The sequence below is a fragment of the Crocodylus porosus genome, unplaced genomic scaffold (genome assembly GCF_001723895.1).
Source record: "Crocodylus porosus isolate Cpor-Errol unplaced genomic scaffold, CroPor_comp1, whole genome shotgun sequence".
Taxonomy (NCBI): Eukaryota; Metazoa; Chordata; order Crocodylia; family Crocodylidae; genus Crocodylus; species Crocodylus porosus.
In genome coordinates, this window is record NW_017728909.1 from 46,308,628 (window position 1) to 46,324,213 (window position 15,586).

Sequence of the window (15,586 nt, forward strand, 5' to 3'; positions counted from 1 at the left end):
GCGGGGACCTCGGCTGCAGTTCCTGGTGTGGTGGGGAGGCGATGGCGCGGACCCGGCCGGGCTGCGCTGCTCTGCTGCTGGTGCTGCTGCTGTGCTGGCCGCGGCCGTGTGCGGGTGGGCGGGCGCCGCACGTGGTGCTGGTGCTGGCCGATGACCTGGGCTGGCACGACGTGGGCTGGCACGGCTCCCGCCTGCGCACGCCGCACATGGACGCGCTGAGCGCCGGGGGCGTCCGCTTGCAGCGGTACTACACGCAGCCCCTATGCACCCCGTCCCGCAGCCAGCTGCTCTCCGGCCGCTACCAGGTGAGGAGCCCGCCCGGCCCGGCCCCCGCAGGAGGCAGCCAGCCAGCCAGCTCACCCCGGTGGGTGGCGGTATGGGCACGTCTAGGGTTTTCAAAAGAGGGGTGTATGCTGTTCCCTGCTTCATCCCCTGCAGCCCGGAGCACCTCTCTCTCCTGCTAAGTGAGAAGCTCTGCTAGCAGGCCAGGGCCCGGGCTGTGCTGCCCAGTGTAGGGTCCAAGCAGAAGCGAATGGACTTTGCTGGGCTGTGCCTTCACTTGCAGCGCCGTGCACATTGTGTGTGTGGCACCGTGGTGGGCTGAGCAGCCGTACGGGGAGGCAGTGTTTTTTTACTCCCGCAGCGCAGGGGTTCCCATGGAGCATGCTGCTTTCTCATAGCGGTAGATCTCGCCTTCCTGAACACCTCGTATCACCCCACCGAGGCTTTGTCTACATGTTGGACTCTTTTAAATCAGTCAGAGATACTGAAGATGCAGGTGGGCATTCAGCAGGACTCTCAAAAGCTTAAGTCACTTCTGAAAGCAGGATTTCATAGATTTTGTAGACATTAGGTCAGGAAGGGACCTCGCAAGATCATTGGGTTCAGCCCCTGGCCCAAGGGGCAGGAAGTCAGCTAGGGTCAAAGGATCCTAGCAAAATAGGCATCCAAATGTTTCTTGAAGGTATCCAGCATAGGTGCTTGCATCACCTTTAGGGAAAGTCTATTCTAGGCCCTGGGGACTCGGACAGTAAAGAAGTTTTTCCTTATGTCCAGCCTAAAATGGTCTTCCAGGAGTTTGTGACTGTTGGACCTTGTCTTCCTTTGGGGTGCACTGGTGAACAGATGTTCTCCCATTTCCTGATGCATACCCCTTATGTTCATATAGGCTGCCACCAAGTTGCCCCTAAGCCTATACTTCTCCAGGCAGAAGAGTCCCATGGCTCTCAGCCCTCTTCATAAGGCCTGCTCTCTTGTCCTCTGATCATGCGTATGGCTCTCCTCTGGACTCTTTCAAGCTTCTCCACATCCTTTCTGAATTGCAGAGCCCAGAATTGGATGCAGTACTCCAGCTATGGCCTCACCAAGGCCAAGTACAGTGAGAGGATGACTTTATGGGCCCTGCTTGAGGTGCATCGGTAGATGCAAGCCAGAGTTTTGTTTGCTTTGCTGGCTGTGATATTGCATTGGGGGTCATGATTGACCAACAGATAAACATGAGCCACCAAGTCTCTTTCAGTGGTGGTGCTAGAGAGTGTAGCACTGCCAAGCCTATAAGTGTAATGTGGGTTTTTTCTCCTGAGGTGGAGCACCTTGTATTTCTCCGTATTGAATGCCATCAGGTTTTCATCTGCCACCTTGGGAGCCTGTCGAGGTTGGCCTGGATCACCAGCCTATCCTCAAGTGTGACCACACTTCCCCATAGTATGGTGTTGTCAGTGAATTTAACCAGTCTGTTTCTGACACCAGAGTCTAGATCATTTATAAAGAGTACAGGTCTGAGAACAGCCCTGGGGGACAACACTGTTCACTATGTGCCATGCAGGTTTGGTTTCATCAACTACCACTCTCTGGGTCCAGCCCTGGGGCCAGTTCCCTAGCCATTGGACCATAAGGTTGTCAAGGTTACAGTTTTCCAGTTTTGCTATAAGGACATCAGGGGATACCAGGTCAAAGGCTTTTTTAAAGTTCAAATATATGATAATCAGCTATTTCTTTGTCTAGGTGATGTGTCACTTGGTCATAGAAGGAAATGAGATTGGTTAGGCAAGACCTATCCACAACAAAGCTGTGTTGGCTATCCCTCAGAATGTTGCTTTCTGTTAGCCTGTTGTTAATGGTTTCTTTGATTTTTTTTTTTTTTTCAAATTCTTACCAGGGATTGAGGTCAAACTGATTGGCTTGTAGTTCCCTGGATCTTCTTTCCTCCCTTTCTTGAAGATAGGCACAACATTGGCCCTCTTAAAATCTTCAGGTACCTTGCCCAAGCGCCACGAGTTCTTGAGTATCCTTGCCAGTGGCCATGCTATGATGTTAGCCAGTTTAACACTCTTGGGTGCAATCTGTCTGGACCAGCTGATTTGTGGGTGTCCAGCCTCTCAAGGTGTTCCCTCACAAGATCTATGCCAGTGATAGGCATATGTTCACCCTTACCCTAGTGATTCTGCATCTTGTCAGGCAAGGTGGTCCCTTTGGGTTGGTGAAAGACCAACACAAAGTAATCCTTAAGGAGATTGCTTATTAGCTGCTCCATTTGGTTTAGCAGGTGTCCAGTGTTGCCCTTCTTTTTTTTCTGACTTCCCATGTATCTGAAGAAGGACTTTTTATTGTCCCCAGTTTGTGTAGCTAGTTGGAGTTCAATTACAGCCTTGGCTTTCCTAGTTCGCTCCCTACAGGTTCGGACCAGTGCTGAATACACCTCCTTAGTAGTGTTTCCTCCTTCCATCCTTTGTAAGCTTCTGTTTTTAGATGCAGGAGGTCTGTGAGTTCCTTATTGAGCCAAGGGGGTTGCCAGGCCCTTTTACTACCTTTCCTATGGGCTGGAATGGACTTCCCTTGTGCTTCAAGGATCTCCTTCTTAAGGAGTAACCGTTCATTGTGAACTCCTCCCCCCCACATCCTCCCCCCATGAATGGCCTCTCAGGGCCTCAACAGCTAGTCTCCTGAGCTTATGAAAGTCGGCTGAGGACTTCTGCATTGCTGACTGCCTTGCCAGCTTTGTGATGGATAGTGAAAGAGATCAACTCATGGTCACTGTCTTCCAGCTTCCCTTCGATTCCTAGGTTGCTGATTAGATCATTCCCTTTGGCCAGTAGCAGGTCCAGCAGCGCCTTACCTCTTGTTGGCTCATAAACTTCTTGAGACGAGTAGAGCTCATTCATGCATGTGTGGAAGCTTTGTGACCAGTTGGATTTGGCTGAGTGCTCTTCCCATGAGATGTCCAGGCAACTGAAGTCTCCCATGACAACCATACACCAAGAATGTGCAGCTTCAGCCAGTTCCCTAGCAAATTCATGGTCAAGCTCTTGCTCCTGATTTTGGAGGTCTGTAGTAGACTCCTACCATTATATCCCCTTTGCTACATTCCCCTCGTATTCTAACCTAGAGGGTCTGAAGTCACCCTCCTTGGGTGCCAATCTCCACTTTCAGGGAAGCATACTGCTCCTTCACATAGAGAGCTACACTCCTACCCATTCTTTTAACACAATCTCTCCTGTAAAAGGTATAACCATCTATACCTGCGTTCCAGTCATAGGTGGAGTCCCACCAGGTCTCCATTATCCCTATGAGATCATAGTCATTTTTGTTTCGCAGAGGGGCCAGTTATTTCTGTTTGTTCCCCAGGTTCCTGGCATTTGTGTACAGGCAAGTGAGCCTGCCATTGGAGGCCCTAGGCTTCCCTGTACTCCTATCCCAGTCCAGGGATGGGGCTTTTCTAGGAGTGAGTTCCCTTGAGCATCCTGACTCACTAATTTTTGTGGTTGATGCTTGGTGGGTTTGCACTGGTGGTAATCCACCCATCCCCTGGCAAACTTAGTTGAGGCCTAGTTAAGCAGGTCAGCCATTCTGGCTGAGAAGAGCTTCTTCCCTAGAGTGAGGTGGAGGCCGTTCCTTCCCAACAAATCGCTGCCTCTCTCTTCGAAGTGCGGACTGTGGTAATAGAAGCCAAAGCCTTCATGATGGCACTAGCACCACAGTCTTCTGTTCACTACTTCAGTTCATCTCTCCCTCCTCAGCCCATGACCTGTAACCAGAAGGATCAAGGAGAAAACCAATTTTCTCAAACATTTTAGCTCCTTAAAACGGGTTTTGCATTACTGAGACATTTGTCCCAAGTACTGTGTGGATGGTAATTAGCCAACTTATAAGTCTTTGGAATCACAATATTTCAATTCACTGTACAGAGGAAAACTCGGAATTCTAGGTGGATTTGGTGGGTTATAGTAAATATGTATGCTTGGGAGAATTCACTTCTTTATTGGTAAACATTGATAAAACGATAAACAGTGATTTGCACTCACAGACTGATGAAAAAATAGTTCTATCTGATAATCAAAAGGGGACGTAAGAAAAATGATGGCTGATGCAGTGTGTGCTGATAAGAAAGAGCAGTCCTACAGAACCGTTCTGACTGGAGTTTGGACTGTAGCGCCCAGAAACCCCAGGAGACTGGGAACAAACAAAGAGGAAATGACAAAGTGGGTGAGGAAGCTATGGGCCAGTGGAGCCAGGACTGATGGCAGCTATGCTGCTCACCTGGCTGCAATCCTACTATAGTTATGTTTGTTATTAATAAATTGTCTGTCCTCCGCATCCCTAATTTTGTTCAGTCCTGACAATTTAATTTGATAAATATCAAAATAAGTCCTTAAAAATAAACATCAATATTATCAATTAAAATTCTGAAAAAATAAAAATTGAATTCTGTGAGCCTATAAATGTGATAGTGTTGTGTGACAGATGGTATAGAATTATTTAGGTCCTGGAGCCTTCCAGTGAGACACTGGTAGAGAATCCTCACACAGTGAGAGGAGTGGATTATTGCTTAACTTTCTTTGGTGTGTTTCTAATCTGCCACCAATGGTGGTAATGCTCAACAAACGTTCAGAAAACTCTTCTGTGCAGAAGAAAACTGTTTTTAATCCTGCCCCGCCAAAACCACTTTTACTCACTCATTCTTATTTCCCTTTCACATTTTATCTAGTTCCTGCTTACATCTATTACAGCCCTGCTTTGGCTTGCACTGAGGATAGACTTTTAAAACAAGTAAATCATCTGTTTCCCACAAACTGTCCTATTTCTTGTGTACCCAATTGCATCCACAACAGATTTTTTTTCTCCCATGATTCCTAGCATGTTGGCAGGTCTCACAGGTCCTAGTGGTATCACTTTGCTTTTCAGGGCTTTACCTTGATAACTTATTCCTCTTGTAAAATTCTCAAAATTAAAATATTCTGGATGTAAATGATATTGAGCTTCATGTTACATAGAAATAAATGTGTGACATTTTGTTTAAAAGTGGTCTGAAAGAACTGGTTCTTAATATTATGTCCTCTTTTCAAGTGTCTAAAGTGGCTACGTTTTTTATGTAATGCTTCTCATTATACAAATCCAGTACCTTTAGACTTTAAAAATAAAGTGCATTAGGAATTTAAAGTGCTAACAAGTGGTTTAGTAACACACTACTGCTTGTGATGACAGTGTTGTATGACTTATTTATCTGTGAGAGACTGCTGTAGGTTTATGAAACAAGTTAGATAAAATGGCCATTTGCACACTAGATAGTTCTTTGTGGATTTGCTTGTCAGAACCATGGATTAAAACTAGCTAATACACCCTACCTAGCCTTGGTTTTTTCCCTCAGGATTTGTTACAAGATATTTTATTTGAATTCACTGGGTCAGGGTATACCCTGTAAATTTCAATGTAGATAGAAGGTATTACAATATGTCCAAGCTAAGAGAAAAAAAATCGAGGGTTAACTATCATACATCAAACTCTTGGTTTTACAGAAACAAAATTAAAGCATTCTTTGTCCACAAAGACAGGATTCTTTTTAATTTCTGGTGGTTAGCCATTGTCCTAGGTAAAAAAAAAAAAAGTCTAATATAGTAGAGGTACATTGGTCCCATATCGGATTGGTACCGATATAGGGAAAATTGATAGTATTGGAAATTGGCTTTTTTTGCCTGATGTAGATGATAATGTGGCTAATAAATGCTCTGCGCACAGCCACAGCATGCATGGGGCCAGAAACACAGACTGGGTGCTTAGAGAGCAGCATCAGGCTGGGAAGTCTGTTGTGGGGGGAGGAAAGGGGTGTGAGGGGGCAGATCGAGGTCCCCGTGGCAAAGGAGGGAGTGGGGCAGGGACAGGCGTGGCTCAGCCAGGGCAGGACAGGTGCAGGACAGAGCCATGAGTGGCTTGTCTGATGGGCATGGAGCAGCTCCCACTGCTGCATGCACCCCAAGAGGGCATGTAGGATGTGTGCCCCCAGATCTGTGTGTGGGGCAGGGTGAGGGCAGGCTCCTGCTGCGGGCTGGGGCCAGGGGCTGTGCTGTGCTCTTCCAGGTGGCAGGGCTGGGCCAGGCTGCACTATGCTTGAGGCAGGTAGCAGCAGCGCTGGAAGGAGGGGCTGAGGTGGGGGCTATGGCAAATTTTGGGGTGGCTACAGCCCTCCCATAATGCCCTCCCAGCACTGTTGCTGCTCACCCTGAGCACAGCATGGCTCAACCCCTGCAGCCCACTGTGGCAGCCAGTGTTCACCTGTGCACAGATCTGGGGGCGCAAGCCCCCTATGTGTCCCAGGGTGTGTGCAGGGTGGAAGTCACTCTGCTCCCCTCCCCAGATAAGCCACTTGCAGCTCCATCCCATGCCCACCCCGCCTCGGCTGAGCAGCGCTTGCCCCGCCCCCGCTCCCTCCTTCACCGCAGGGGCCTCAATCTGCACCCCCCCACGCCCCTTCCCTTCGTCAGCCCCTTCCCCCACAGCAGACTTACCAGCCCAGTGCTGGTCTCCAAGCTGCCCAGCTGCATATCGGAATTGGATTGGTATCAGCCAATATGGCTCCTTAAAAATCAGCCATTGGTATTGGCCCAAAAATCTCTATCGGTGCACCCCTATAATATAGTAACTGTTATAACTGGGTATTTTCTTGTCTGTGTAAATATCCAAAAAAAATTTTTTTAAGCTAATTGACCTCAATAATGTCTTGAGTTAGTGAGCTGCACATCACACAACTGACTACTTCCTTTTACTATTTTTACATATTTTCCTTCTTGGTTTTATAGGACTCACTTTGTTCTTCTGTTCTGGGAGATCAGTAGAATTGACTAAACTTCATGTTGTTTTCATTGGTTTCCTTTTGACATTACAATTCCAGTTATTTTGATCCTCCTTCTTATGAAAAGTTTTCTCACACCTCTTAATCATTCTTGCTGTCCATCTTCGAACCATCTTTAACTTGCCTGTTACCTTTCTGAAGTGGGGTGGCCAGAATTGAACATAATATTCCATCTGAGGGAATACATTGACTCACAATGACGTTATAGTTCCTATAGTATTTTTCATCGCATTTCTTATGTATCGTTCTTGTGTTTAGCTTTCAACTGTTCTTGCACGGAGGGGAAGCTTCCATACAGTTGCATACAGTGATATCTAGCTTGTTTTCTTGCATTGTTATAATATCTTACTAGGCTCTAAAGCTAAAGCATAGTTTGAATTCTTCTTTTGAAGGTACATCATGATGTGCTGGTCCATATTTGCATATTTTCTGCCATGGTTTAGTATTGGCTATTTGCCTGGATTTCTGCACAGTTTTGTCTTCTCCAGTCTTGAAGAATCTAAGCAATATTGTATTATCTGCAAACATGGCAACCGTACTACTCATTTCCTTTCCCAACTGATTAATATGTTAAAGACGGATATGATATGTTAAATACAGTGTCGTGAGCTACATGTCATACAGGTTTTTTTTAATGATAGTTCCAATCAAGAGAGAGACAATGATTATATGTTTTAATTTTCTGACTAATGGTTTCTTACAGGAAGAAAGTTGGTAAATTCAATCTAGTTACTCATGAATAGGTGAACATATAAAAAGGACATGGCTCCACTTATGTGAGAGGCAAGGATTGATGTGGGTGATATCTTTTACTAGACCAGCTACATAATCTACTGTTACTCTGCTGCGACACTACTACTGCAGTTAGTACTCTAGGGAGGCCAGAGACTGAATCAGTGTGGGGGGATGTATGCATCTTACCTTCAAATCTCTTCTTCCAAATATTTTCTGAAACATTTTGCATGCTTATTGTGGTGAAACTCCTCTGCTGGTCCCCAACTGCCTGTATTTCTTTTGTGTAAGTATCATAACCAATAACCACTGGAACCTTGGCAAGCGAATTAACTTTTCATTCCCCCTGTCAGGAGTCATACAATACAGACGCAGCATGTCACCTGATTGCTGCTAGTTGCATTTCTGGATCACGCAAAAGATTAACATTATCCATTACTAATACTGTCCTTTTCCAGTGATTTAGCTTCCAATGACTCCATACAACCCTCCACTGACTTAGGAAACTGTCACATAACCTGACAGTATTCCATAGTTTTCAAATATAATTCTTAGCTTGCCATAAATAAACAGTTCAGATTTTAAAACAAAGTTGTTTTAATACAGTTTGTTGTTGTTAAAAAAATAAAAGACAAAATCCAACAAGAGAAAAGTGTTTCATGCAAAATGGCTTATCTGTCATTTCATTATTCAAGGGTGGTATTGAAACAAATCATTTCCTAATTTGTAGTTTTTCTTCTGTTATACTTCCTCATTTGCTTTCTGAGTATTGCACTATAGTTTTGACAAAATAATGGGGACAGAAAAGAAAGTTAAAGCCAGCAAAGAATTTAAATGTTTCTGGTTGTTTTATTCTTTCACCTTCAGAGTCCTGTGCATATATTGATAATGGCTCTGTGATTTCCTTCTTCATCACAAATTAAAATAAATGGCTTCCTGCACTGGTAAATAGTATTTAATCACCTTTGTTGTGTGCTTATGAAAGGATCATTCCAGGTGGCCCCTCAAGCAAGAGAATTGGAGTTAGCCAATCAGGTGTTGCTAAAGAAGAGCAAAATATATTTTGATTTTTGCAGTGTCTTAATTTTTTTCACAAGTAGTCTATAGTACAGTGTAATTCACTCCTATTTATGACCATTTCCAAGTCATTTAAAAGATGATTCATAACTAACCTGCTTAGCAATTAGTCCACCATTATCAAGAGGTTGCTGTGGTTGCTCTTAAGAACTAACAATAGAAAGTTTTCATAGTATAATCACAGTCTAAATTAATAGTTTGTTTTTCACATTAACCTCACAAGTAACTAAAAACTTTGTAGTTGAGAGAGATACTAGACTAACTTGAAAGCATGGAATGCAGTCCCTTAGGTCTGAGGGAAAAAAAGCAGATGTGGACTAAGACAAGTTTGAACAATTGCTTTTGTTTAACATCATTATGTTAATGAATGTGATCACTTAAAACAAGGGCAGTTAACTTGTGAAGGAAGCAGAGCATCATCAAATAAAGAAGAGTTGCTGTAGTTAAACCTAATTATGTTAATAAATAAGATAATTTGAAAAGTAAGAAGCCCAATATCACTTGCGGAGTGCATAGAGGTTTGTAGCTAGAGCAAATATTTTATAATGAGCCACAAAACCGTACCTGCTTATGACAACTTCTCTTTGCTTGACAGATAAATTGCTGATTCACCTCACAAATCTTGGTTTTTGCTTATTCCTTAGGCCATCAGCAACAATACTGTTCCAACATGGATGATACTTATACAATTATATATATTCAGAGATATGCAATATGTGTTTTCATTGAGTATGTTATCATCATACTGTTTTGACTCATACCTGGATTCTTTTTGTTTTCACAAGATTCATACAGGTTTACAACATCAAATAATTTGGCCTTGTCAACCCAACTGCCACCCACTGGACGATAAACTCCTTCCAGAACTGCTAAAGGAAGCGGGATATGTTACCCATATGGTAGGGAAGTGGCATCTAGGCATGTACAAAAAAGAGTGCCTTCCAACCCGCAGAGGATTTGATACATACTTTGGTAATGAACAGATTTACTACTATTTGCTAGTACATTTATGTTTGTGTGTTTTGGTATTTTAAGCTACTTTCACAATTTGTATTGAGAGAGTAAGTGAGAGAGAGAGAAGAAAATAGTTTATTATTTTAAGAACAGCAGATTTAAAATTGTCATATCATCAATCAGTGTTTTAGAATGTCCTTTATAATTCTCTAAACCAGGGATCAGCAACCTGTGGCCTGCCAAGCAGTGTTATGTGCCCCTTGAAGCCAGGATGTTGGTGGCAGTTGTGGGGGGGGGGGGGGGGGGCCAGCAGCCAGTTCAGGAGACCAGCGCCAGCCAAGGGAGCAGCAACCTGTCTTCAGAATGAGTTCTGCTATTTGGCCTGTTGCTCCTAAAAGATTGTTGACCCTTGCCTAAACTAGAAAATAATCTCTCTAAATACATGCCAACATCTTGTAGACCACTAGAGAAAAAGCTTTTATTTTTAAATCCACCAAAGCAACTGTTTAAGATTCGTGTTTAAGTTGTCATAGAGGAACCATTCAAATGAATTTCTCAGTTTCCTCTTATTTCCAGCTTAGGTCAGACCATTTTTTATTCTATAAATTGTATTGGTTCTTTCTTAAAAGTCAGTTTTAGAGAAATGGGAAGTGGTTTTGGTCGCTTTTTTTTCTAATTACAATATCTGCTATTTTAATTACGTTTCCAGATAACAGAGTGAGAAAGATGGTATAAAACATCATCCCTCTGTAAAACCACATTAAAAAAAACATGTTTCCTTTGTTTGCTGACAGACTGTTAACATTAGTTGCAGGCAATCAAAGCTGTATACGAAGTGCACAACATTATTTTCCTTGCATGTATATTGATAAGATTTAGTGACTTATGTAACTTTTAGACAAAATGTGTATGTAAAAACATTGTTTTTAGAAATCTCAAAATCTTCTTTTCTTTGTCAGTTTCTGCTTTCTGTGGTATTTTGTACATAAGCTGTATGGTAGAACTTTTGCACAAATAGTACTTCAGGAAGCTGTTTGATTTGGGGTCAGGTTTCTGACATGTCTTAGTCCACTTCATTTAAAACTAATAAGAAAGTGCATATTGTGCAGGGTCATAAATTTTGGAATGGACTCTGCCTGTTCCCTTGAAATCGATGTAGTGATGGTGCTTGTTGAAGTTACGAAGTTATTGCGGAGTCAGAAGGCAGAGGAATTGGTATAAAGTTGCCCAAAAGTTTGAAAGGTAGACTTTTGGTAAAAGCAGAATGTATAGGAAAGAGCCTAATATTGGTATAGTTAATTTTCCTTAAGAGCTGTGTATTATTCTGTGAACACCAGTTTGTCTCTTTGACCAGTTGGTGTCAGCAACGGATCAGAAATTACCATATTGTTTACATGAATAACATTTCTGCATCAGGGCTCATTCTGTGAATGTAAAGATGATTATTTCAGTCTCTGTATAGATAAGCATTCTGAAATGACTAATCCAGTGTATAAAACCATAGCAGAAATTCTTAGTAGCTATGTTGACTGTGCTAAATGTCCATCATTTTACTGTTAATGTTTTTAATTTATTGTTTTGATTAATGATTTATATGCCAATTCATATTTAGAGTTGAACTGTTTAACTGAAAATTTTCTGAGTTTGTTTATTTTGAAACATAAAAAGACTCATATTTAGTAGCATTAAGTAAATATAGAGGTATAGAGGTAAGAAATGTTAAGGAAGATTATATTAGACAAACTCTTGGTGATTTTTTTCTGAGGGGGGACAGGCAGTTTGGACATCATTAACTTCAGTATTTGTCACTGTGACTATTATTGAGAGACAGGACTTTGTAATCTGGGTGACAATCTCTTGCCATTGGTCACAGTTTTTCACAAAGCAGATAATTTTTGCTGGTACAGGAGCATGAAGTCTGGATTTAAGATTTTGATAGAACTGCTTTCTCAAAGGTCTAGAGCCCAGGGGGTGAACACTTCTGCTACTCGTCCCCTCCTTTTCTCCTGTTGCTGCAGCAGCAGGAACAAAAACATGGGAGTGAGCAGTGGTAGGGGGGAAAAGGGGATGAGCAGTGGCAACAAGGTTCAGCCCCTGGCCTCTGAAGCCATGTGGCTCTGGCCACAGCCTACGCTGTCAACTGGTCTGAATTCAGAGAGCTTGCTGTCCATGTGGAGCTCCGGCAAAGGTTTTCTGTGTAGCTCTTGGCCTGTTCCTGATTGTAAGGTTTGGCCCCTTTGTGTAAAAAAACAAAAAATTGAGCACTTCTAACACAATCTGTGACCACAGCAAGTCAAGGACAGAGATGGGCATTGCCTTGCAGTACAGCTGTGGTCACAGGAACCTGTTGGGTGGTTGAATTGGCAGTTATCATACCAGAATTTGAATTCTCATATGGCAGTGGTTCTGAACCAGGACCCCGTGGCATGCATGTTCCTGCAGCACAAGCCAGTTCTCCTTCCTGCTTTTGGGTTATTGGAGAGTCCTAATGCAGGAGGAGCTACACAGATGCTGCAGCCCTTCCCAGGCTGGCTGCACACAAGATATGAGGGGCCATTTCACCTGGAGGCAAAGCCATGCGGTTAAGAAGCCATTTAGGTAAGCTGAACACAACAGCTGTTCTTAACTGCAAATGCCACCACATTCAGAAATGTTGTTGAGGGTGTCCTGATGCTGAAAAGGTTGAGGACCACTGTCATAAGGTATCTTGACAGTTGCAATTATGGGTTTTGGAATCATATTATTTGGAGAACTTCAAAAAGCCATCTGAGGTCAGCAGAGTTCAGTGTTTTTGAGAACCTGGCAAAAATTGCCATCTAAAATAGCTGTTTGTCTTGAGCATCTTTGAATAGTCACCTTGCATTGCTTCTCCACTTAAAAAATCCAGTTTATTTGGTTCTTAACAGGGGAATAAAGGCTTTGATTCTGTTTAACAGCAATCTGCTTAAGATTTTTCAGTGTTAATTACAGAAGATGTGTCACAATAATTGTTCATATTTTGTTCTCATCTCCAAGAAATAAAATCAGATTATCAGGCCAATAAACCCCTTCTTGAGAGCTGTTCATGAATCTTAGTTTTGTTATTCATATCAAAGAGAGAGTTTGTTGTGCTGGCTCAGTACTTCAGTCCTCAGTTTGAAGTCAGTGCTGTGGAACTTTTTTAGTTGTCCTTCAGCTGTTTTAGATCTTCCCTGGTGAATGGGTTGTGGTTAATGAGATCAGTTAAGGCCAGAGATGAGATCAGTGAGCTCAGTTAAGCCCAGAGAGATCCTACCTACAATGAGTCACACGTCGCTAGCACTTGTGCCCCAAAATATTGCCTTTGTTCTTCTAGACGTTTGCTCCAGCTTGATGTTGGGCCACCACATCTTTTCTTTATTCTTATTGTATTTTGATAATATTTTATTTAAGTAAACAAATCTCTGTAAATAGATCTCTGACACACCCTTCACATTTTCTTTTTTTAAGCAGTTCAGCTTACTTAAACGTTTGTTGTATTATGCTTGTATTTTCCTTAATTTCTTGATTCCCTGACCTTTTGGAAGCACCCAAAACTTTAAAGGGCATATGTTAGACCACTTTAATAATTCTAATATAATAGAGGGCTTCGTCCATCTGTCTGTCTGTCTATAATGCTCTTGGAGCACTCTGATTGGTTACTGAAACAACCAATCGGAGTGCTCCAAGAGCGTTATGGACAGGAGGCGGCGGCAGTGTGGTGGAGCGCTGCTATGATGGCAAGGACAGAGGGGACAGAGCAGGGCAGTGAGGCCAGAAGCACTGGCCATGACCCCGCCGGCTCTGCTTCCTGGAGGCGGCGGTGGCATGGGGTGCTGGCAGAAGGAGATGGAGGGGATAGCAGGGCAAGGTCCCTCCCTTCTCCCCCGCTCCTGGGAGGCAGCGGCACATTTGGCGGGGGGGTTGTTACGGTTAGGGTTAGCAGGCTTACACCCCTGCCCCCTTGTCATTGTTCCCCTTGTCATGATGGGAAATTCACTAGTAGAGTCATAGTCTTTCTGAGTGTTGTGTTACTTTTTAGGTTCCAAGTGGTATTTACAGTTTTGATGATTATACAATTTCCTCATCCAGCAACCTTGCCCAGTTGACCATCCAGACAAGTGAATTATCTTTCTGCTGCTGAGTTGTCAGCAATCTGTTCTTTCATGTGTATGTTGAACTTGTCTTGGTGTTTGCTGAATAACTTATAAACTGGGCCTGTCTAAGATAAATAGTACTGTACAACAGCAGTTCCCAAACTCTGACAGATTGTGCACCACCAATTTAAAACAATACCACCTTAAGTACCACCAGCAAATTTTTCAGTTCAACCTTAAGTACCACCAGCAAATTTTCATCATATAAAGTAATTATAATAAATCTGTTAATGCATACCAGTAACAGGCAGTCTGTATACCACTGGTGATACCCGTATCACAGATTGAGAACTGTTGCTGTACAAGATGATGATGGGAGGATTGCACTAGGGTCTTGTTTTGCCATAACCACAAATACCATCATTAATTGTCTGGGTTCCAGAGATCTGGGTTTGACCAGATGACAGTGACAGAGTTCAGATATGATTCTGAGCCTGTGATCGTGTTGCAAAGCACTTGGGTGCCCTGTGCCTGAGAGCAGAAGAACAGCTCGGGAGAGACCCCTAGTGGCAAGAAGGGGGAAGCTCAGCTGCCAGTCACCAGGGCAGCCAGAGTCACAGGTGCAGGTTGCTAGGGCAACTGGTGAGACCAGCTGACAGGAAGGGGCGGTGCCTGGCCCATATAAGTCCAGGCAGGAGGGCAGTTCCCCTCTGGCGACTGAGGGAGGAGGAGCTTGGCTAGTACAGACAGAGGGGAGAACTCTGATTGTGTGAGCGTCCCCTGGTCGCTGTTGGTGTTGGAGTGTTTTTCCTGGTAGGGATTGAATGTTGTTTGGCTGGATGGTCTAGCTTTTCTATGTTATAGGCTGGATGGTCTAGCTTTTCTATGTTATAGCCAAGGGGGTTTGTGTTTTTGTGTTTACTGTTTTAACCGGAGGACTGGGTGAGGCTATTAGGGGTTGGAGGAGGCCTCATAGGGACTCTGTGGTAGCATGGGGATCCTGGTGCCAGAGAGAGTGCAGCGTTTGGGGTGCATTGGCCCTAGCCCCGGAGTAAAGGGGAGCAGCAAGGAGCCCCAGAGAGAGAAGGCAAGGACCATGTTAGTACCATCTGTGAGGCTTGGGCTGTGGTGTAGGGATGGAAAAGAAGCCACAGATAGCGCCCCCCCTGGCACCAGGGTTGATAAAGTGGGCAGCCTCGTGCTAATTACATCAGTCAATTAAATTAAGATCAAGGCATGGCAGACGAGTAAGCAGGCTGTTGGCCCATAACAGGAGGGTGGAGCCACCAATAGAAAGGTTCCAGTAGAGATACTCCTGTCACAGATGGAAGAAAGGTGAAGTGAAGCTGTGTGTACAGATGAGAGGCTCTGGCACTTAGTAGAAAAGATGATCTTCAAAAAAAAAAAAAAAAAAAAAGAGAAACAGAGGGTATCCATAGAAGATTTGCAAACAGAAGAAGGAGCTAGAGATAAAAGATCAGAGTATGATATAAACAGCAGGAAAATATATACTTATATATTTGTAGATTTGCTTTTAAGAAGATTACACAGGCCATAAGGAATGAACTGGCAAATAAGGATATGTGATCAACCAGGAGCAAAGATG

The 15,586-nt window shown here is 43.5% G+C and overlaps 1 protein-coding gene across 2 annotated transcripts in view; it reads left to right on the forward strand.

Moving 5' to 3' along the window:
* Positions 1-16: 16 nt before the first annotated feature.
* The window catches only part of ARSB (arylsulfatase B), a 146,521-nt gene continuing 130,951 nt past the window's right edge, over positions 17-15,586 (forward strand). For both annotated transcript variants that reach the window (XM_019532198.1, XM_019532199.1), the window contains exons 1-2: positions 17-305; positions 9,718-9,904. In XM_019532198.1, the coding sequence (XP_019387743.1) occupies positions 42-305; positions 9,718-9,904 (451 nt within the window). In that variant the 5' untranslated portion in view covers positions 17-41. The remainder of the gene's footprint in view (positions 306-9,717; positions 9,905-15,586) is intronic.